Raw genomic sequence first — 23,477 nt, 5'->3', positions numbered from 1 at the left:
GGGCTTGACTAGTAAATCACAGTTATGTATGATAAATCCAACCCGCATATGGATATCGAATGAAATGATTTGACTAATATAATATAGTTATTCATGAAAACATTCCATTCGAAATATTTTAAAAACGTTTGGGATACAAAACGGGAAGAAAACTGTGTCGTTATCGAAAACTGCTATATTCTCCCGACTGATAATTCGACATGATCAACATTATATGGATCAAGTAAAATCAGTTCTAGTGATTATAAAAAAGCTCTGTATGAATTGATTTCGGAGCTGGTAAAGCGATCTACAAATCTTGAGTCAGACGAATTAGTAGCCTAAAACAAATACTGCTAGATCCTCGCTTCAAGCAGCAAGGTTTTGGGGATAACAGAAAGTACAACTATGCACACTAGTCGTTGATAAGGATGCTAAAAATGATATCCATGGAATACACACCTACGAAACTACCACAAATCGTTGGTGATGAAGCGCTGTCATCTGAATGGGTGGAGTTTGATTCATTGGTTGGCAATCTTCGATCCTCACATGATCCAAAAGCTGCTGCAACATCTATTGTAGATCCACATTTGCTGAGACTAAGCGACCCTTCGTTTTGGTGGAATGAAAGGAAATCTATCTCTCTGCGGCTCTATCTTTTTTTTTTGAAAATATTTTGTATTCCGGCGACTTCAGTACCATGTGAGCGAGTTTTTCCGAAAGCAAGACAAGTTTGCAGTGAAAGATGTAGTCGACTTTCATCAGATAACATTGAAAAGATAATGTTTATAAATAAAAGAAATAAAAAGATCATTATGATGGAAATATATCAGAGAAAACCTTCAGTAAAGTAATATTTTTACTTTCTCTGCACTGATTATTATTTTAAACCTTATTTTTTACGTCTTCCATTCTTTACATATCCGAATAAACCAATTCTTGAAAAGACCCGTCGAGCCGCTCAAATGAGCCGGCTCTTTACATTAAGCGCACGGCTCTGAGCCGCTCACTGAAATGAACCGTTTAGCCCATCTCTAACCCGAACGGATTATCTACCCGAATAAACACTTACCCGAATGCAACACTTCCCCGAATGTGCTATTTACAGTTATATTTTTACATTTAATTCTAATAAGCATAATTAAAATGATCACATTTGTACATTAACTGGTATCGAACTCGTATAAAATAGAGTGATAGAGTTTCACTTTTACATAAAAAAAAATTATTTTGTATAACTGACGGATATTCAAATTCGATTGTAAACATCATCCAATCACCCGCCATCGGAAGCGGTCGCCGTACATGTGTTCCGCCGATTGCACAGTTTGTTTGAAACATAGGAGATAATCCTTTAGTTATGTCCGACCTAGCGTCGGACGGCATGAGTTTGCCCGGGTCGTTTTTTGCTTTGAAATATGAATGATTTATTGGGTTGGGGAAAAAGAAATGTCGTATTTCTGATCGAAATTTGACGTTTTATTTAATATACTTAAAATTATCCAATTTAAGTCAAATATGCGCCGTTTTGTTCGCAAACTTGTTGCCATTTAGAAGGCAACTTCATTATCCCCTCCTTATAAAAACCCCTCCTTATTTGCAAAACACTCAGACAGTCAGTTTTCGCAAGCCTCTTTTGAGGCCAACTTAGTATCACCAAGAGCGTTTTGCATGGATCGGAAGAGATGATAATCACTTGGAGCCAGGTCCGGACTAAACGGTGGGTGCAATAGGACATCCCATCCGAGCTCCCGTAGCTTCTGGCGGGTCATCAAAAATGTGTGAGGCCGAGCGTTGTCCTGGTGGAAAACAACACCATTCCTATTGATCATTTCTGGCCGCTTCTGGTCAATCGCCTGCTTCAAACGGTCAAGCTGCTCACAGTAGAGAACCGAGTTGAGGGTCTGGCCATAGTTGAGCAGCTCATAGTGGATGATTCCCCTCCAATCCCATCAAACACACAGCAAAACCTTCCTGGTCGTCAATCCGGGCTTGGCGATGGTTTGGGCCGGCTCACCGCGCTTCGACCACGACTTTTTTTGCTTTAGGTTGTCTTACGTGATCCACTTTTCATCACCAGTCACCATCTTCTTCAAAATTGGGTCGAGTTCGTTCCGTTTCAGCAGTGCATCGCAGACGTTGATTCGGCCTAAAAGATTTTTTTTTTTGCGTCAACTCGTGTGGCACCCATACATCCAGCTTTTTTTGGAATCCAATCTTCTGCAAATGGTTCCAAACGGTTTTATGGTCTATACACAGTTCCTTGCCAATCGAGCGAGTGCCACCAGAACGAAATCGATGAAACCAACGCTGTGCTGTGCGAATCGTTACAGTTGTTACAGTTACACTTGTAGCACAGATTATCGTCTTTAAATAGTCGTATAGTATGACGCGATGCGATAAGTACAACACAAGATAGGTTTAAGTGTTACCATATATTGACAATATACGACATTTCTTTTTCCCCAACCCAATATTTCAAAGCAAACGTTAACCATGCAACCTTAATGTACCAGGCAAACATATGCCATCCGGATCTAACTAAAGGACTATGTTTCAAACTAACCGGGTAATCGGTGGAACAAAGGTTTGCTTGCGAGGGGCCGCCACTTCTGACGGCGGATCGGCGGCGTAGGGTATACGGTACGGTTTTATCTGCTATTTCGTTCTTATGACTGTTATGTTTCCTATGTTACATATGAGGGGCTCAGAATGCAAGGGGTGTAAGTGACTTGATCGATTTCTCTTCATCAACGTTTTATTTAGTTAATAACTCAACTGCAAAAACGTTCCAATTTAAGTTTGCTACCTGCTTACCTATCTTCCACATTGTCAAATACAGCTGAGAATATATTTGCAGCTAAGGTATGACCAAAAGAGAGAGTCGATGTAGAGAAATCGATCATATCACTTACACCCCTTTCATTCTAAGCCCCTCATATAATAATAATATGTTCTGTAACATAGAAAGCAGTTTATAAAATAGGATGATAACTTTATGGCATTGTTTGGCATTGTTTACCTTTCTGAAGGACTAACTCCACCTACCTATAGGCAAAAGCAAACAATGTATACTAAAAAAAGTACAGAGAGCCGAACTAGCTACATACAATTTTTTGGCATCTTTAACTTTCCAATTATTGCTCTAATCAAAATTCTAATTGGCAGAATTGCATCTTTTCCAGAAATTCCCTGATGTCCCCTAATTTTCCCTGACATTGTTTGAATTCTCTGATTTTCAAGTTTTTCCAGGTAATCACACTAATTCCTAAAAATTAATCAGCGAGGTCTCCCGCATCATTTTCATTTCAATGCATATTTTTGTTGCTCTGTCATGTTGTATTGATTTAATATTCACCCCTATTCTGTATTTCGATCGAGTCGAAATATTTCGAACGACTTGATAAAATTCCATTCTGTATTCCGTTCGAGTTGTTTTTGCATTTCGTTCGATCTGTTTCTCTTCGAACATTGAATGGGCAAAACGTTCGAAATAGGGAATGCGAAATTAAAACTCGAACGAAATAACGGTTTCGAACGAAATATAAATCCGTCGGAATACAGAATAGGGCTGATTATTTGAGGGGCTTAGAATGAACGGGGTGTAAGTGATTTGATCGATTTTTTTTATCAACTTTTTCATTAGTTGAGGGGCTCAGAATGAAAGGAGTGTAAGTGATTTGATATATTTCTCTTTAGTTAATAACTCAACTGTAAAAACGTTCCAACTTGATTTTGCTATAGAATCTGATAGATGAGGCTCTGACCTATCTTCCACATTGTCAAATATAGCTGGGAATGAGTTGGCAGCTATGTTATGACCAAAAGAGATAGTCGATGATGTCACTTACACCCCTTTCATTTTGAGTCCCTCATTTACTACCAGGAGATTAGACAAAACTCATAACCTGATTTGTTGGAATTTTTCCTTCTTCATTCGGGTAAAAGTTACATTCGGGTAAATGTTGCATTCAGGTATATGTCGCATTCGGGTATTTGTTACATTCGGGTAAATGTTACACAACCAGTATTGGCAACCATTTAGAATTGACCAATTAGTAACGAGTCCGGAATCGACCGCTCTATTACCTGGTCTCGTCTCAGAGCAAAACTAATTCAGAATCGGGGTAAATATTTGTTCTATGCGAGTTTAAGAAGAACTCTATAACACGTGCTTCGATTATGAAGACTTGAACTGATATTAAGTATCAAAACAACTGACGTTGCGGAAAAAGATATTCCTATCATTGGAAACTATTCAATTCCTATAAACGAGTCATCAATAATTTATACTAGCCTATAAACTAGAAAAAAAAAACAGCACGTCTTCGCTGCCAGTCAGCCAACGCCTAAATACGTCTACTAACGATGCAAAATCCTCGAAACATTCGTAAACATTAATCTTGCCGGGAAGATAGAATGGCATAAGAAATAGTACACATCCGGACATAGGGTTTCCTGCCCACACATTAACAATTCCTTTTTCATAACTAGCGATGCTAATATAACCCAAAACGTTTTTCCAACCCACATCCGGAGCATTGAACCCTGGGGCGAACTCTGTTGAACTTGTGCGGTACGGATTTCCTGGTAGCAAATAAATACACTACAAATGCAGTACATAGTTTTATTTTTAAGGTAATAAATTTTGTTTAACACGAGCTAATTTATTGCGAATCGAAACAGGCATCAACTCGACACTACCTCCTAACGTTCGCCGACGCTAAAGCAGACTGACCACCGGAGCAGCGGTCGCACCGGGGATTCTTGCATTGGCCCGACAGTTTAAGCCCTTTCTGGAACTGGGGTTGGGGCTGCTGCTGTTGCTGGAATGGGGCATATTGTTGCAGGGGTTGGGGTTGCTGGTTACCGGATTGACCGACCGGAATCGTGCAAGCGGCGTCTATGTAAAACGAATGGAAAAATCACAACGAATGAACCCGTGTGTGCTTCTTAGCCGGAACAAAACCAACAAGAAGGTAGAGCAGAAATTACCAATAAAATATTGTCCGCCTCCGACAGGTTGATCAAGCTGCAGCTGGCCTGGTGGGACCATTTGATTTGTGGATGCCGTCTTTGGAGGATTATACTGATATAACATCATTGGCATGTTCGCAGTCTGTCCCAAATTGTATGGTACTTGAGGTTGCTGGTGCTGCCGCGTTCCTTGACTGGGAAACTGCTGTTGATAGTACTGGGCAGGAGGGTAATAATCGCTCGTGGCTGTCGGCATTAAGTTTTGATTCGCTTGATAATTTTCACTTGTTCCGTTCAAATTTGGCTTCATGATTGTTCAAGTATGTAACTTCAGGTTGCAATTTCAATTTCAAGGGAGCAATGTAAATTTTCGACCGTTGCCTTCGATGCCAAGTTTGTTAATGGTCTTTTTTTAGTAGAAAATGAACAGTTTGCTTAGAATATTTATTTTGCCGGGCTACTCGATAATTGATCTCCACTTTCATTACAGCTTGATGGCGCCACTTACCATGCAACAATTGATATTTCCGGTGGCGGCGTAGGTCGCAACATTGCTGAAGGAATTTGGAAAATTTATGGAAATGTCCATCTGATTTCAGCCGTTGGCAATGACCAAGTGAGTATCGAGGAAAAGCCAATTGGCACATCGATAAATTCTCGACGCCGAATAAAATAGATAAACCAAACGATCTGCCCCAACCTCATTCCAATGTCGTTTGTTTCTCTTTTGCCACAATTTATCTCCAGAACGGCGAATACTTAAAGCGGCTGCTGCCAAACCACTGCGGATCATCGATTGTCACCACTGGCAGCCACCCAACAGCCAACTGTTCCGTACTACTGGACAATCAAGGGGAATGCAAGCTGGTCGTAGGCGATATGTCCATCCACAATGCCATTTCAGTCGACTGGGTAAGGCTCAACAAATCAATAATTGCATTTTTCACCCCCATTGGAAGGGCGGAGATAACATCCATCATGTTGCCTCGCGGAATGAAACTGTGAAATTTATTTTAATTTTAACGCCACACCATTTGAATTCCCAACTGTTGAACAATCAAGCTTAACCCATTCCACATCCGTCGTCAGGGGTTATATTTTATTTTGCAATACTTTTTTTTTTTAAATTAAATAGCAAATTAATCCACATTAACTTTTTACTCACAGATCAATTCCCACTCAAAGTTGATTCAGGGGACGCCGCTGGTGATTATCGATTCCAATATCAGCGCAAGTGCGATGAAAGCAATTTTCCAGCTGTGCAGACAATACGGAAAACCGGGTAAGTCAAATTCGCTTTGAATGCTTATTTTTCATATCTAATGTATGACTCGTTACAAAAACTGGCGTTAATTCACCCTAGACAACACTACAGCTGTAAATTAAAACTTAGATGCCTCAATCATTGAAATATAAAAAAGTTTTCAGGGATTCACAAAAGATGGCGCAACATTAAATGTGCGAGTCAAGTTGTCATCATTTTACTTTACAAATTTACAACATACTTTCTTTGTGCACTACAGAGTGATCCAAAGTAACTGTCGCCGATTTTCAAAACTGTCTTGTTCAAAATGAGTAAATTAAATACACACTTGAGTGGTTTTATTTCAAAGTGCATTGAAATGTCAGCATGATGTGTTAATTCGTATTAAGACGTCATGAACGCAAAAAGGGAAATAATTAATCCCTTCCCGTATTATTTAATACGCCACACATTAAGTGTTTTCATTACTCTGCTGAGCGTTCTACCGCACATGTTATCCAAGTACACCACGAGTGAGTCTCGATGTTGTACGGAAAAGGGTTAACATTGGTTTGAAAACGAGCTACAGCGGGATATTTTCAAGAAGCTATACCCGAAGCGAACCGAGGATTCATTGTTCGCATCATAGAACTGTCAAAAAAACTGGTTCATTGAAAATTCAAACAAATCCACAACACAAGCGGTTCGTCAGAACCTAACATTCGGAGAAAAAAGATAAAACAGCAGATTCATCGCAATCCAAATCACTATGGACGTAAGATGGTCATTCATTCATGCAACGTATTTTGAAGAAGAACGTATTTTGATGCATTATTGTTTTCCAATGTATCAGATATATCGATTTCCGATTTCAATTTCGACCACGAGCAGAAGTCCAGACAGAGGCCAATTGGACGCCTCTGTCTGGGCCATTTAGTGAGATAACACCCCCACCAAACATGGATTTCAGTAAACCGATTATTAAATTCGCTGTGTGGCTTGTGGCGCCGTCCTGTTGAAATCACATTGGTTTATCATTGAACGATAGCGATTCCCATTCACAGTAACGTGTCGGTCTCGATCATCACGGAAGAAGTACGGCCCAATGACGCCGCCGGACCATAAACCGCACCAAACCTTATTTTTTTCGGGATGCAATGGTGACTCATGGAGTACGTGTGGATTGCTGCCTGACCAATAACGCATGTTTTGCTTATAGACGAAGCCATTCAGCCAAAAATGGGCCTTATCGCTGAAGATGATTTTTCGATAAAAATCTGGATCATTTTCAAGTTGTTGCTCAACCCAATTCACGAACATACGACGCTTTTGGTGGTCAAGCGGCTTCAGTTCTTGCGTCAATTTTACCTTGTAAGGAAGTAGGCCAAGATCTTTTCACAAAATTCGCCACATCGACGTCACAGATATGCCCAACGCTTGAGAACGACGTGTGAGAGACTGATTTGGATTTTCCTTAATTGATGCGCCAGCGGCAGCAATATTCTCGACACTACGGACACTTCTTTGTCTCACTGGCACGGAAACATTTTGTGGATTCAAACGACCATAAATTGGACGTAGCGCTTTTAAAGTTGAGGCCATTGACTCCAAATTTCGGTAGTAAATTTTAATAATCTCGACTCGTTGTTGGATCGTATATCTTTCCATTATGAAATGGTAAACCTTACTTAAGAGAAATGTCGAGAGAGCGGGAAAAAATATGGCGTCGTTTGCTGTCCATATCGGTCTACTTTTGTAGCGTCCCTATTGAAATACTCGTTATATTACTGGGTTTTATGTTAGACAACTGTTTGACATTTACTTCTTTTTGCACAAAAAAAACGTCTACTGCTTCTACTTCTTTTTGCCAAAACACCTCATCCTCATTCGGATGATATTTTTCGATGAAGGAGGCAACTTCTTGCAGGCACTTTATGCTGTAAATCTCCAAGCTCATCGCATGTCCCGAACGGAAAAAGAGTGGCTTTGACATTCCCCTTTCACTGTTAGTTAACCACAGAAGCACCTTCTTTGGGAAAATGGTGTGGAAAATGTACTTCACGTCGATGTACTACGACCTCCTTGATGGGGAACGTAAAGTAGTAAGGGAACTACAGTCGTTACCATCTAGCATTAAATACGTCTCGTTGTCCATGGCGACCGCCACGTTCCGTTTCGCCGGAAAAAAATCATTCTCCTCCACTTCAGCCTTTGTTTCTAAGTCACAGTTTTGTGTTCCGACACTGCCAGTCTTGACTTACGTACCCGCATGATGATGTCCATTTCAGATAGGTATTTTCTCACTGTTTGGCCCGTTGCTCCGACCTACCGGCCCAAAGCCCGGAACAATGTGGCCTCTTTTTCTTCCTTCTTCTGTTTTAGTTTCAACTGCAGTTTGCAATCCCGTAACTGTAGTAATCCCGTAGATGTTTTAGAGATCGAAAAACGTTTCTATGGTGGTTCGACACTCCTCCCCCCTCTCTAAGGGGAGGCTGCCATACAAATGAAACATAAGTTTCTGCATAACTCAAGAACTAATCAAGCAAATCGAGCCAAATTTGGCATGTGGAGGTTGTAGGGGGCACGAAACGTTTCTACGGTGGTTAGATACCCCTTCCCTTCTCTCTAAGTGGGGGGCTGCCATACAAATGAAACACAAATTTCTGCATAACTCAAGAACTAATCCAGTAAAAGGAACCAAATTTGGTATATGTTAGTTTTAGGAGGCAATAAATGTGTCTATGGTGGTTTGACACTCCTCCCCCTCCCTAAGGGCCACATTACTCGAGAATCAATCAACCAAACGGAGCCAAAATTGTACATGGGAGGTTTCGGAGAGAGGGTGATGGGGTTTTCATAACTCGAGAACTAATCAAGCAAATTGAACCAAAATTTCCATATGGAGGTTTTAGGGAGCATTAAATGTTTCCTCTATAAGGACATGGGGGCTGCCATACAAGTGAAACACAAACTTCTGCATAACTCGAGAACTAATAAAGCAAATTGAGCCACATTTAGGAAGTGAGTGTTTTTGGGTACGATAAATGGTTCTATGATGGTATGACAACCCTCCCTCCTCTGGAATGGAAAGAGGATCCCATAAAAATAATACACATATTTCAACCAAACATATTCCAACCAAACATGACAAATGAAAATTTTCGGAAAACTCTGAAGGAAAATGGGAAAATTCTAAAAATTCAATTCGCATATGTTCTACAATTACATATTGACAAGTGTTGTTAGTCTTTAGATGTTTAGATGTTTGTGCTAACGAAATTGATCTTCGTTCGAAAGTGGAAATGGATTATAATGTGTATTCTATCATATTTTTGTATCAAACAAGTATTCCATGTAACGAAGAAACATGTTATTTGCAAGTGGTTGAAAAATCTTGAACGAGAATTATGTCAGAAAATAATCTGATATTATAATGACGAGTTTAGGTAGAAGTACTAGGAATGTTATAGTAAAAGGTAATTTTGAAGGATAGATTAGAAGATCAATCTCTGCGATTGGACCCATGAAGAACGCTTAGTGAGAAAACGTAGATATGATAACGAAAAATCATTTTTTGCGGAACGAAGGTTGCCGGGTGAAAAAATAAATTTACCGAACCAAGAAACATAAATTTGGGAATATAATAATATCAGTTAAACCTAACATGAAATCGCCAAATTCAAACTCTCTGTAAGATTTGCGTTTCTTAGAAATCCCATTTCACCATAAACTGTAAATCTTCGAATGCCGTCTAATGATTAGTATCTCCAGGTTAACCCCAGCGCCCTTGAATTGCCCACGGAATCTTGGTACCTCTAGCAAATACTGGCTTTCCGAAAATCCGTCCTAGAAATTTTCCAGTTTGGGAATCAACGTTTTCATTTCGCTCTCAGATGCTGCTGTCTTGCTTGAATTGCTTTAAAAATTTCAACTACTTCTTTGACGTTTTGACCGCACTTGTAATTCCCAGTGAAATCGATCAATGATCCTTTCCATAGCAAAAATAAACTGTGGACCAGCATTGAGTCTGGTCACAACGGTACTCAGAGACAAGTATTTGGTTTGCAAAGAGTTCTGCGCTAGACCTACCTCACGAGTTTGCGGCATCAGATTCAACAGTTCAAAAAAAAATATCCCTCTAAGCTTTGAAAGTTTTTTTTTCGAAACATTATATTTACTGTGAGTAGGCTTAACGTACCCCTCGTTACACAAGTAGCTCAGTTAAGAAGATGGCATCACTTTACAAAGTGAGCTATTATAAATACTGGCAACGCATTATCGTGATTGTCAGAAACACCGTTGAATCATCCTCTTTTTTTGACCGACGAACCTAGAGGCAATACTTCATAACGGAGCTCCGATGTGCAAGGTGATTCCTCTCTCAAGTACAGGCCTCACAATTACCATAGTCGTGGGAGTCACCCTTATGATTTGCCTCCCGAATCTTCCTCGCGTTACGGTCCAATAAAACATTTGCCTTGATGCTTTTCCTCCTGGTCCATCCGAAACCCACTTTAGGACTACACCAAGAGCTGTCAATTCAAATAACTTATCGAATATCGAAGTCGATTCATGTATCTCTTAGCAAAATTACATCTCCAATGCTCTCAAAACATAATTCCCAAAGAAATAATCCACAAATTTTATCATGGACCACCTTTCGCAGAACAGCAGCCGAAAATTCCAGATCAATTGTTTTGGCGGCAACCATAGCAATCGCAATGGAATGAATTTTCACAAATCACTACTGATATGCCCAAAAACACTCCTAAATTCACACAAACTCTCCCCCGGCAAAGGATTCTGTTTTCACAATTATTGATTGTATTTGTTTTTCATAGTTTACATGGTCTCGGAACCTAGGCGTTTTTTTACTTAACATATCCAAAAATCAGTGTTTAGATTTTCATTTTACCCCCATATCTTCCGGTTAGACGCAGTCCTACCTCAATATGCGTTTGTGTCGCGGACAGAGTACTTCCTACTTTTTGGCGATATTAGCACCCGTGAGTCGTAGGTTCTCCCCGGTTGTTCCTTAACCCAGCAACCACAGATGACGATCGTAAGATCATGTTATCTATCCTAAAGCGGCAATACTCGACGCGGTTTTGAAGAATCCATGAAATGATGCACAGCGTTTGTTTTCTTAGCGTTTGGTGGAGATAGTTTATGTATTATTGCACCACACGCATACATTGTAGTTGTGTGGAAGCAATTTCGAAGGAAGATTTTCTATTCACGACATTGGAAGTATAGTTCAAAAAAATTACAAACTTATTCAGATACGAAGCAGCTCAGGACCTGATCATCCGAAAAGCTGGATCTGCCGACTTCTGATCGCCCCATTCGACGATGCATAGCAGAAAGTGATCTGAAGAGCTATTTTGCTAGGAAGCGATCAATGATCAACGAGGTTAACAAGAAGAAACGACTTCTCGTCGTAAGGCATAATATCAACAAGTCACTGGAGTTCTGAAAACATGTCATCTGGTCGGACGAGTCAAAGTTCAAACTGTCTAATAAGAAAGGACGGGTAAGAGTTTGACGAAAGAGTGAAGAGGGACTCCAGGGCAGACACCTGTAACGAACCATGTGATACGGCGTTGGAAATATAATGGTTTGGGCCGTCGATGCTTCCGAATTGTTCCGACTGACTCGCATGGCTACCCCCCAGTTCCGATTTGAACTTAATTGGAAATCTGTTCTTGCAATCTAGCATGAATTTGGATTCGTCTTACCACAATTTTACTCTAGATCAACGCTGGCGTATGAAGTGCGAAACACGTTCCATCGACTATTCAAAAGCCTCTACAGGTCTCTATGTTCAATTTGCCGCCAAATATAAACTAGGTCTCTAAAGGCAAACTAACATTTATTATTATTAACATTTATTTATTTTTTCAATGTTTTATGTACGATTCGATACAAAAATTGGTGTGAGTTCACCCTACAATATATCTTATGCTGTATATCCTTATAAAAAAACTTGATAATTAGAATTAAAAAACTCAACGAAACACTTTTTCGGTTGCTTCAGCTTATTTGTTACGTCTTAAAAATTAAAAAAAAAACATCTACCCGCACGTGGAATCTGAAACGGAATCAATAACTGTCTCTTTATGAATTAAATGTATTCGTCAATACACATAAAATAAAGTAAGCAAAATAATCGGACGGAATTTGGCGCTGTAGCGCACAAGATTAATACTCAACAAGAAAATGAACCTATCGCAACTAGCGTAAAACAGAGAAAGTACGTTAATTACACCGTCGGACAGACGTGTCGTAAAATCCTTACAAATGGCTATAAACTGCCAACGCCCTAATGTTATAAATTGATTTCGTGTGCCGAATACAGCTAGCTGTATCAAAATAGAAGGCTGCAGCCGTATTCTATTTTAGTTACGCAAGAGCGAACAGAAAGAATGTCCTGTGGACATCGCGGTATATATCCAGCGTGTATACGTGTATGTGTTTTATAAGGCCACATTTAGTGTAGTGTTTTATGCTCCCTGTGCAGTTGCTGATGATTATGATAATGGTCCTTTGAGATTACTGGTTTACTATACTTCGCCTTAATTAGAAATCCAAAAGTCCAATAGAAAAATCGACAATACGGAGGAATTTTGTTACTTGTGGCATATTTTTTATCGTCGAAGCACATCTAACGTTGCATACAATACGTGTATATTATACGTGGCGTAAAACTTAAAAAAACTACTGAATTTTGTGGATTATAGTTTTTGCTCCTTTATATGTAACCTCCGCTATGCAAACTTCGGCTGGTGTGATGGGACGGATGATAACCGGGCTCTTGCATCTGCATCTGCATCACCAAATTTTTGGCCTCGCGCCGAAGTTCATACGATTTTCTAGCTTCCTTGTACAGCAGCATGGCGGCCAACCCCAAAATCATGAAAGATACCACTGCCAATGCATACGACCAGGAGAGCACATTAAACTTGGGATACATCAGCCAGTCCCGGCGATATGCGTTCGCCCCGAAGATCGCAACGGCTAAAAACATCAGGAAAGCTGAAAATATGAAGATGAGATTCATTAATGCTAATAGAACTGTGGGTAGTTGTCTGAAATGTCTTATATGCTAGGTATTCTAGTGGAAAGCAGTCAGCATTGCCTGATTCACAATATTTCTCCATCTAACTCGGTGTGTGACCATCTCACTCCAATTCCGCGGGCACTCTCCGCCCGCCATATCCTGTTCCACTTGGAATAACCACCTTTCCGACTGCGCTCCTCGTCGTCACGTACCAGCCGGATTCCCGACGAATACCATTTTTGCAGGATACTTGCACGACATTCTTGCAATATGTCCTGCCCAGCGTATCCTTCCAGCTTTGATCCCATTCTGGACTCGTAGTCCAACTTTCGTGTGCATATAGCGCTTAGGTAAACTGGTGTTCGAACTTACATCTTTCGGCACAGCCTCGTCGTTCTCTGTATCGATGTGATCGATATGTAGTATCACTCTGACGTCGTCTATAGGCGACGCTCGTACATACAGGTTGTCGCGTGGATGTCGCCTATAGGCAGATTCTTTTTCGTGTATTGTCCAGGTTTCATGCCCATAGGACATAGGACAACCGGTCTAATGAGCGTTTGTACAGGACACATTTTGCACGATTGTTAAGTCTGTTTGACCTCAAGTGTTTGCGACTCCCATTGATAATTCGTCTTCGGATCCATTGAGTTTATGGGATAATACTTCATCCTTCCTGAAAACTCGTGAAAATGTAGCTCAACGCCGAAGTAGGTGGCCAACTTCTTACGCATAATGTTCTGAATATTTTTAGCTCAGCGAGGATTTTTAAACGTTTCTAAAATGACACATCACCGCATTTTGTCCTTATTTTGACGTAGGACTACGTCTAACCGGAAGATATAGGGGGTGAAATGGAAATCTAGGCACTGAACAAGTAGGAAAAAATGCAAGATTTGGAACGCTTATAACTCGAGCATTTCTCAATAGATCGCAAAGGTTTTTGCATCAATTGATAGGAAATATATCTACGCATCTATCATAACGAATAACATTTCATTTTTCTTGAGATAAATAATTGAATAATTGTGAAATATCAAGCATTGTCAAAATGCACTATGTGCCCATTTTTGATTGGTACATTTTGTGCTCCTCAAATCGTACCGACCAAAACGGGCAACCAGAGCAGCAGCGAAATAGAATGAACCACGATTGGAAAGGAAAAAGAAAAAAATGAACGAAACATTGGTCGCAGTCTCACACATGCGTAATTCTCGAGCCAGCCAGTCAGCTTAAAAATCCCCGCTCCGCTGCCGTAACGATCATTCTCATTCAAACCGTACACCACATCGGTTCGCATCACAACACATCAACAAACCAACCCAAGCAGCCATGTCTGGACATGGTAAAGGAGGAAAAGTGAAGTGAAAGGCAAAATCCCGCTCGAACCGTGTTGATCTGGAGTTCCCCGCAAGGGTAGCTAGGCCGAGCGCGTTAGTACCAGTGCACCAGTCCACCTAGCCGGCATTATATAGTTTCGGCCGCTGGAGTGATCGAGTTAGCTGGCAAAGCTGCTCGCGACGATAAGAAAACCTGCATTCGGAACAGAACACATTCGGTTCGGTGGACATCAAGACAACAGGCAGTTGCAGCGAGTGGCGAGTGGCAAACGCAATCGCAAAACGGCATCAGGTAGCAGAAGAAAAAAGTTTGTTCTTTATACAAACTGCTTTGGTGGCAAATCCAGAACAAGGCGGCATCGAGGGCGTTCGAAATGGTTTTTTTTCAAAACCACGAGTACAAAGTTTTCTAAATTGGAACCATTCCATAAAACAAGGCGCTTTTCAGGGCCATTAAACCTTCCAAAAAAGAATTTAGGAAATACAGTTCAATGCTTTCTAAAACAATATCCAAAATAATAATAAAACACAAATTGATTTTTTCATAATTTGTTTGCCAAGTTATGATGAGTATGTGAATTTGGCAGAATTGCTTCTAGATTGAAAGTACAGTAATTTACACTTATCTCGACATTTAGCTAATTGGATGGACTTGTAATTCGACATATTTAGTTGGACATTTTTGTAAACATAGAGTTCGGGGTCCAAATTATGACCCCACATTGAAGGTCGACACTGTACCACTGTCATCGCAAATGTTCAATTACAGGTTAAAATTACCTCCAATCCGATACTGAGTGGTGGTAATGCGACGTGCCATTGAATGTAATTTACTGTAAAATATGTCACAAGCTGGATGGGAAGAAATTTTCCAACTGTGAAAGCTGTGGCGAGTGGCAAATGCAATCGCTAAACAGAAAGGTTTAGCCGAACAAGATGGGGATATCGAGTGATAACAAAACAATAAACTCTTTAGATTGAAGATAATTTTGTGATCCTGAAAAGGACCCTTTTTAGCCTGCATGTGAATCCAACGAGTGAACAAATCGTAATGAATGTATTTTTTTGCCATCGCTCCCTTTTAACGCTCATTCATTCGTCTCGTTGGACTCGCCCCTTTGGCTGAATATGCCAATTTGTCTCTATCCTGTGAGTGTGTACTGCTAGAGTATAATACACGCGGACCCCAAAAAAATATTTTATTTTCTTTCAAACCGTAAACCCGTGTGGTTGTACGGCATCGGCATCGTGGACGTAACAAAGGAGGACAAGTTAAGGGAAAGGCAAAGTCTCACTCGAACCGTGCAGGTCTCCAGTTCCCTGTTGGTCGCATTTACTGATTGCTCCGCAAGGGTAACAAGGCCGAACGGATTGGTGCCGGAGTACCAGTATACCTATCAGCGATTATAGAGTTTCGGCCGTCGAAGTGCTCGAGTTGGCTTGCAAAGCTGCTCACGACGATCAGAAAACCCGCATCAAGAACAGAGCAGCTTCGGTTCGGCGCTCATCAAGGCAACAATTAGTTTCAGCGAGTGGCAAAGTGTTTCTCCGGCACGTCGCATTAAATGTAATTTACTGAACAACATGTCACAAGCTGGATGGGAAGAAATTTTCCAACTGTGAAAGCTGTGGCGAGTGGCAAACGCAATAGCTAAACAGGAAGGTTTAACCGAACAAGATGGGAATATCGAGTGATAACAAAAATACAACACCAAAGGTTCTTTTCAGAACCATCAACATATTCATAAAGAGTATACAGTAAACTAATCAATTTTTCAGGTAGATAGGTAGGTATTCACGTAGGAGAAGAAAATAAAATAATATATTTAAAATATATATTTAACAAAAGCTGTCCCCTTTGTATAGTCCTACGTCACTCCGGTTATGTCCCCGACATTACCCACCCGTCTTTTTTACCACAGTCTCATGCCCAGAAGATCGTTACGTCGCTGACAAGATCAGCTTTCCGTTACTAATTCAATCGAAGAACGCTTTCTCGTTATCTCTGAACATCAGATATTGTTCGTGGCTCATTACAAACTATCCTTTTCAAACATTCAGGCGCCGTCATAATCTCTCTGACCTCTCTAGTGCGATTATGCGATCAATTTCAATCGAGTAATGAAACATTCAAAGCGGTAAAAAACATTCTTATTGGAAAACGGTTAATCCCAACTAGAATGGGGTCGCCCGAGATACTCACAGGAAGAAGCGATTCCCACGAACGAGATCGAACTCAGCAACCACTCATAGCGCAGCACTAGCTTCAGCGGCCATCTCACCAATTCACAGGCCATTATCACCAGTGATCCGAACGTGAAGAGGAATGATATCGTCACGCAGGCCTGCACCACCATCAGCCATCCAGGAAGCAAGTATTCACGAATCACGTAGTATTCCTAAATGGAATGAAGAGAAACATTTTCATCCGGAATTGTACAACAAACCAACCAGCAAAACTTACATCACCGAAAATATGATGGCATCCATTGAACAACTTCGGGAATTGATAATACGGATAGCTGAAATCTTTGAAACAATACTCCCACAATCCCATGTTTTTGAAGCTGCTAAATGATTCGTCGTACGACTCGATCCAATACGGCGAACAAAAGCTCATCATGAGGAAAATCGACGCGACATAGGATAAAATTGCGCCGAGCACCAGAGCATCTGAAAATGGATGATTATTAATTTGAATTCAAAATATAGACATAAACGTCATTCTCGTGTGGTTAAACACATTCAGTCCGCACTGTAGCACTAGGTGTGTACTTTCGATTCACCCAATGCGAAACTTTGGTTGATCCCATTAGCTACTAATCAAATTCAAACCTACTCACTTGAAGCCTTCGGGTACTCGTTCTTTTCGATGGTCGAGGACATTGCTAAGGCACTGCTACCTGTGGGAAATTCCCAAAATTCAATCAGAATTCCTCCAGACAAACTTCACTTGACTCCTCCAGCAGCAGACTCTGTTGATTGAATGAATTCGAACCGATCGTTTCAAAATGAACACTGCATATCGTCTCCATGACATCGGCGGCGTTACCAACATTGACGAACGAACGAAAAACAAAACTATTTTGTGGAATGGGATAGTGTGCGCGGCCCGAGAATGAAGCACCCGCGCAAGCATGTCGGGTTGCCGCTTTGTTTGTGTTCATTCGTTTGGAAGAGACCCACAAACTACATAATGGACATAATATGCGCTCAGCGGAACAGGCGACATGAGAGACACGCCTCGCAAAGCAAACAACATTTACGCATCGGATGAGTCACGGGTGTTAGTATCCGACGTGGCTGTGTAATATGTAGAAACGCCTTGTAGATGTGTTGTCTGGGATGATTGCTAATTTAGGTTCTCCGTAGCAAGCCGTTTGCAATTTGTGTCTTGCACCTGTGGCGGGACTTTTCAACAGCACTAATTTACTTTTGCTCGATTGCTATTATCATAGTTCCTGAAATATAAATCCGAAAAGTCAAAAACTATCCAGCTCATCTACTTTGTACCGCATAAAAATACACATCATGTTTATGTTGACTGAAAGGTATAGTTTCTTTCTCAATATACTGCTTGTGAGTGAATTAAAGACACTCGGAGAATGTATCGAAATATTCTAAAATCTAAATTTTACTATGTAAAGTGGTGGCCAAAATGGCCGCTTTCTCGTTTATCACATCTTTGAAGCTATTTCCTTTCAGAAAACCGATATTTTAGGTTGTATGGTAAATAGAATTATGAAATAGGAATGAAATATAAGATTATGAAGAGCTTATTACATCATTGCCTTCTAATGGACCTAACATGTATCGCAAATGACACAATTTTGAAATTAAGTATAGAGTATGAAGTGTAACAACTATCTTCGTTTATGAGGCTGGTCATTTCAACTTTATTGTTTTGTCAGACGCAAAACATTCAAAAACCCAAACATAAGTGACCCATTTCAGTGTGACGTTACAAAGTTTCGACCCACGAAAAACACGTTTTTTCACATTTTCATGTGTGAGTCACACGATTTCCGAAAAGTAAAAGATGTCAAAGTAAAATTGAGTAAATTTTCTACAAGAATTTTCAGTTGGAGAATATACAGGGTGGGCCATTTAAAGTGGAAGCATCTGGCAACCCCATAACTTTTGACAGAGATGTCAGATTAACAAATGTCATACCGCTTTGGAAGCGTCATTTCAGTACAATTTTAACCATGGAACAATACACACCTAAACAACGCGCTGAAATTGTTCAGCTGTACATTCAAAATAACTTCCCAATTGTGTTAACTAAACGTGCGTGGAAAAATAAAAATAAAGTTAAAACATCGCCTGGAGACAACACCATACGTCGATTATATGCCAAATTTATATCGTCTGGTAGTGTTGGTAATGCCAGTGATCTGTCCAGACAACGACCAAGACGTTTCGACGAGAATATTGATGCCGTTCGAGCCACGGTAACCGTGAATGGGGAGCGTTATCGGACAATGATAACCGATTTTTTATTGCCATTTGTTCGTGAAAATGAATTGGACAATTACTGGTTCCAACAGGACGGCGCTACATGCCATACAGCGGCTGCCACGACCAAATTATTGCGCGAAATGTTCCCCGGAAGATTAATATCGAAAAACGGCGATTATGACTGGCCACCGAGATCACCTGATTTGACGCCTCCTGACTTTTTTTTTATGGGGATATTTAAAATCCAAGGTATACACTGGTAAACCAAGGGCCCTGGCTGCGCTGAAAGACAATATCCGACAAGAAATTGCTGCCATATCGGCCGAAACATTGGGCAAAGTGATGGAAAATGCCGAAAAAAGGGCACATTTTGCGGTCAAGGCCAGAGGCGGTCATTTACGAGATATCATAATCAAAAAGTAGTTAGAACAAATCTCCTTGGACCAAAATAAATGAATTTAAAAAAAAAAATTTAAAATTCCACTTCTTTACTTTGCTATTGCAAAAACATATCCTTCCACTTTAAATGGCCCACCCTGTATATAGTATATTCGCTGGTTGACAGTCAAATAATTTTGTGAAGTGACAGCAACTGTTTGCGGTTTCCGACCTTTGAACATTAATGTTGTATTTTCAGTTCCGATTTCATACAGTTTTCCAAAAAACTTGTAAGAGCCTTTGCAAATATTAGCATACATTTTGTGGCGTGGCAACACGCTCTGCGCGAAATACAGAATTAACAAACGTCACTAAAAAATGCATTCAATATGATTTTTTTCCGTATTGAAGCAAGCTATATACTAATTTTTATGTTAGTTATTTTCTAGAATTCTTCTTACTTTTCGCTGAGTTCATATCTCCCCGTCCAAGGGCCTAACCAATAATTAATCAGAATTGTTTTTTCCGACTTATAATCTCCAGTGTTTCGTACACATAAAACCAGAGGAAGACTATCACTTCTTTACAAAATTAACGCAATTTCACATGGTTTACAACAAGTTTATAATTCGTAGGTCATCCTTAGCTCTCAATCAATTCAAACAACCCGTTCGGCGTGCTTTCGTGCTCCTTAAAACGTTCATACTGCCTGTCAACCGCATCTTTTTTTCGTACAATCACTCCCCATAAGTTCTCAATTGGGAATTGAACTGGTAAATGATGTTGGTGCAAAAACGACAGTAAATGATTCAGGAGTACTTTCTTGAACTCCCGACTGTAGAAGAGTTGTACAAATATTCCAATGATAGTGTTCTCTATCACTTTCTGTACCGGTGATACCGTAAAATTATTTTGGTTCTGAAGCAATCCAATCGCCCATCCATTATCGCACTTCATCAACATTTCGCAAGCTGCATCGATATGAACAATTGATAATCAGACGGCTCTATTCGAGCAGTATAAATGTTTCCTTCACGGTTTTTCAGTGTGGCCGAACGTAATCGAGAAATTTGCACCAGTTACTCGCTAATGCTGGTCTTTTTCGTAACAGACCATCATTCAATTTGTTCAATAGATGTTGCGTAACACAATACCATCCAATCGCAAGGCTTTATCTAATGACCGTGGGTGTTTCGTTTTGGCTACGATGATGATGGTTGTTCAGGGTCTACCCATGATTTTTTGTGTTTGAAATTGTCTTAGTAGATCCACTTTCGCCAGTCAAAATACGCCATACAAAACTTTTTTTTGGTATGGCACGTTCAAATAACTCATGTGGAACCTTCGATGTTCCATTTTGGTTCACCAAGAGATACAACAACTTCATGAAGAGGTACTCGAGGATAGCCCTTTATTCTAATTGATTGATTTATAAGGTTCAACCGCACTAGCTTCACCAAGCCGATAATTTTCTGATTCTTTATTTACAAAAGCAACTTAGTTCTATGTTTAGTAACAATCAACTAATTACTCGCGATTTACTCAAGGATAGGGGGGTGCCTTTCGAGTTACTGATCTGGTTAGGGATATGGAAATGTAGAATTGTTATTGCTAAATCCATTGTTAAATTGCGAGATCGATATCACAGACGGACAGTTTTCGGAGTTGAAAATTCCACCATGGAAAAGTTCACGTCTAACGTTTGCATTAAAAAATGGACTTTTCTCGAATGGCGATAAAAAACTGAGACAGACAGAGTTTGATAAATTTCCCATAGAAGTTAATTATGTTAGGTTACTTGCAAAAAAAAATCCTTGCGAGCGGCCTTCCGGCAGTTAACCGGGACATTCGTCATGGCGGACGAAAACATGCATGTTTTTGAGTTCATTCTTCGTTTTATTTATCAATTCCTTCTCAGTTTTCGCAACAAAATTGTTGGAGTAGATCTTACGTTTGCCCAAAAATTCTCGATGGGACGGAGCTGGGGGACGTTGGGCAGGTTCGTCGACTTGGGTACCACATCGATATTCAGCCGCTCCATCTCCTCTAACGATCGCTTCGAGTAGTGGGCCAACGCCAGACCAGGCCAGAACATCGCGCCTTCGCCATTATGGTATTCATTGATGAACGACAGAACTTCCGGCAGACAAATTTTCCCGTTCACGGCCAGTCCGGAGCTGAAGAAGAGCGGCTTTGACATCCCCTTCTCGGTGATTGTCAGCCACAGCAGCACCTTTTTGAGGAGCTTGGTGTGTGAAATAAACTTCACTTCGTAGCCCACTTCCTTCGTGGGGGAATTAAGATACGAAGTGCCCTGCAGGTAGTTGCCATCCAGGGTGAGATAAGTCTCGTCATCCATCACGTCGCTTCACTGTTTTTGCCATAATGGTTAGAGTTCGACTGACAGAACTGTAATTTTTTTTCTGCTGACCCATTGGTTACTATGATTGATGCTGCATGGGTAGTTTCGTCAGTGCGTGTGAAGGTAGACCCATGAAAAATCGGCGTTTTTTGTCCATTTTAAATGAAAACGTTGTAACAGGAACGGTATGTTCGATTATTTGATATAACGGGTCTTTCAACTTTTTTTAATAAAAAACAGGTTTTTTGAGATATTGTACTTATTGTACATTGTATTGTATTGTTTTGCATTGTATTGTATTGTATATGTATATATTGTATATAACTTATTCTGTTTGTAGCTCAACTCTTACATTTTAAGAATAAAATTGGATTTCGGTCATATGACCACCACAGGCCCTTTTAAAGCGACCGTCCGAATGTTGCGAATTTCGCACTGGATGTTGTCTCTGCGCTCTTCTAAAGTTGCTGGGTTGTTGACATAGACCAGTGACTTGACATAGCCCCATAAAAAGAACTTCAATGGTGTCAAATCGCATGAACGAGGTAGCCAATCGACAGGTCTATTTATCAAAATAACACATCCACCACACTTACTTTTCAATAAATCCATTTCAGCGAGCGCTGTGTGGCAAATGACACCGTCTTGTTCGAACCACATATTGATGTTAAGATCTTCCAACTCTGCCCAGAAATAGTCTTCCATAATGTCGCGATAGCGCTCACCATTGAAGGTAACATGACAGTCGTTCTCATCGACGAAGAAATTTGCACACGAAGAGAACCATACCAAGCATTTTTTTTTGCGGATCCAATGGTGTTTCTTGAAGCACATGTAGGTTTTCATCTGACCAATAACGCATATTTTGCTTGTTGACAAAGTCATTCAGCTCATCGCTGAAGATGATTTTGTGATGAAAATCATCATTTTCTCCAGAGATTCGCCAGAACCCGATCGGAGAAGTTTCGGCGCTTCATATGGTCAGATAGCTTTAGTTCTTGAGTCAATGTGATCTTGTAAGGATGTAGCCTAAGATATTTCCGCAAAAAACGCCCCAATGAGGTTTGAGTGATGCCCAATTTTCGAGAGCTCCGTGCAATTAACTGATTTGACTGGGTCTTTTCGGATGGATTCACTTGCGGCTGTGATATTTTCGTTGCTTCGCGCAGGGTGGCTTCTTGTTGGCACGGGAACATCCTACGGGGAAAATGTAGATTCAAATTTGGTCACTAAACTATGCACAGCCTGCCGGCTGGGACGATTATTACGGCCGAAAATTGTAGTCAGCGCTTTTAAAAAGTCAACAACCGACTTTTTAATAATTATTAATCGTTGCTCGTTCGTGTACTCCACCCTGATGAAAATGTTGATTTTTACCAACGTTTTGACATTGGCAGATCATTAAAATGTTTTAAGGGTTCGTTCACACGCAGACACAAAGCTGTGAAATTGCTAATGGGTGACCCTTCATTTTGTTGCAGAAGATAAAAACGGGTGCATCAATGTCAGAAAGGTTAAGAAGCTCTGTCGGTTCGCGCGTTAATAACATTGTGTTCACACCATGTGAGGTCATGTTCACGACGAGCTGCTGGATCACCGGACGGGCTGTTCTGGTCTAGCGATGTCGATTGGGTCAGTATCTCCATCGCATTACTCATTCCTACCGATGTGTTC

At 40.5% G+C, this 23,477-nt stretch overlaps 3 protein-coding genes across 3 annotated transcripts in view; 1 reads left to right on the top strand and 2 right to left on the bottom strand.

Moving 5' to 3' along the window:
• The window catches only part of LOC129776181 (uncharacterized), a 445,403-nt gene that overhangs the window by 407,200 nt on the left and 14,726 nt on the right, over positions 1 to 23,477 (top strand). Inside the window, exons 8-10 of the mRNA XM_055781659.1 lie at positions 5,450 to 5,575; positions 5,707 to 5,871; positions 6,127 to 6,241. Of these exons, the coding sequence (XP_055637634.1) occupies positions 5,450 to 5,575; positions 5,707 to 5,871; positions 6,127 to 6,241 (406 nt within the window). The remainder of the gene's footprint in view (positions 1 to 5,449; positions 5,576 to 5,706; positions 5,872 to 6,126; positions 6,242 to 23,477) is intronic.
• LOC129776188 (uncharacterized) lies at positions 4,596 to 5,379 on the bottom strand. The gene is made up of 2 exons (XM_055781674.1): positions 4,978 to 5,379; positions 4,596 to 4,885 (listed from the first exon to the last, which is right to left on the bottom strand). The coding sequence occupies exons 1-2, from the start codon at positions 5,267 to 5,269 to the stop codon at positions 4,683 to 4,685; spliced, it is 495 nt and encodes a 164-aa protein (XP_055637649.1). The 5' UTR covers positions 5,270 to 5,379; the 3' UTR covers positions 4,596 to 4,682.
• LOC129776185 (uncharacterized) lies at positions 12,101 to 17,606 on the bottom strand. Its single transcript, XM_055781663.1, has 4 exons — positions 17,446 to 17,606; positions 17,067 to 17,275; positions 16,806 to 17,001; positions 12,101 to 13,237 (listed from the first exon to the last, which is right to left on the bottom strand). The coding sequence occupies exons 1-4, from the start codon at positions 17,486 to 17,488 to the stop codon at positions 12,954 to 12,956; spliced, it is 732 nt and encodes a 243-aa protein (XP_055637638.1). The 5' UTR covers positions 17,489 to 17,606; the 3' UTR covers positions 12,101 to 12,953.

This window comes from Toxorhynchites rutilus, chromosome 3, assembly GCF_029784135.1.
Source record: "Toxorhynchites rutilus septentrionalis strain SRP chromosome 3, ASM2978413v1, whole genome shotgun sequence".
In the NCBI taxonomy this organism is placed as follows: domain Eukaryota; kingdom Metazoa; phylum Arthropoda; class Insecta; order Diptera; family Culicidae; genus Toxorhynchites; species Toxorhynchites rutilus.
This window is presented reverse-complemented; position numbering and strand designations above follow the sequence as displayed.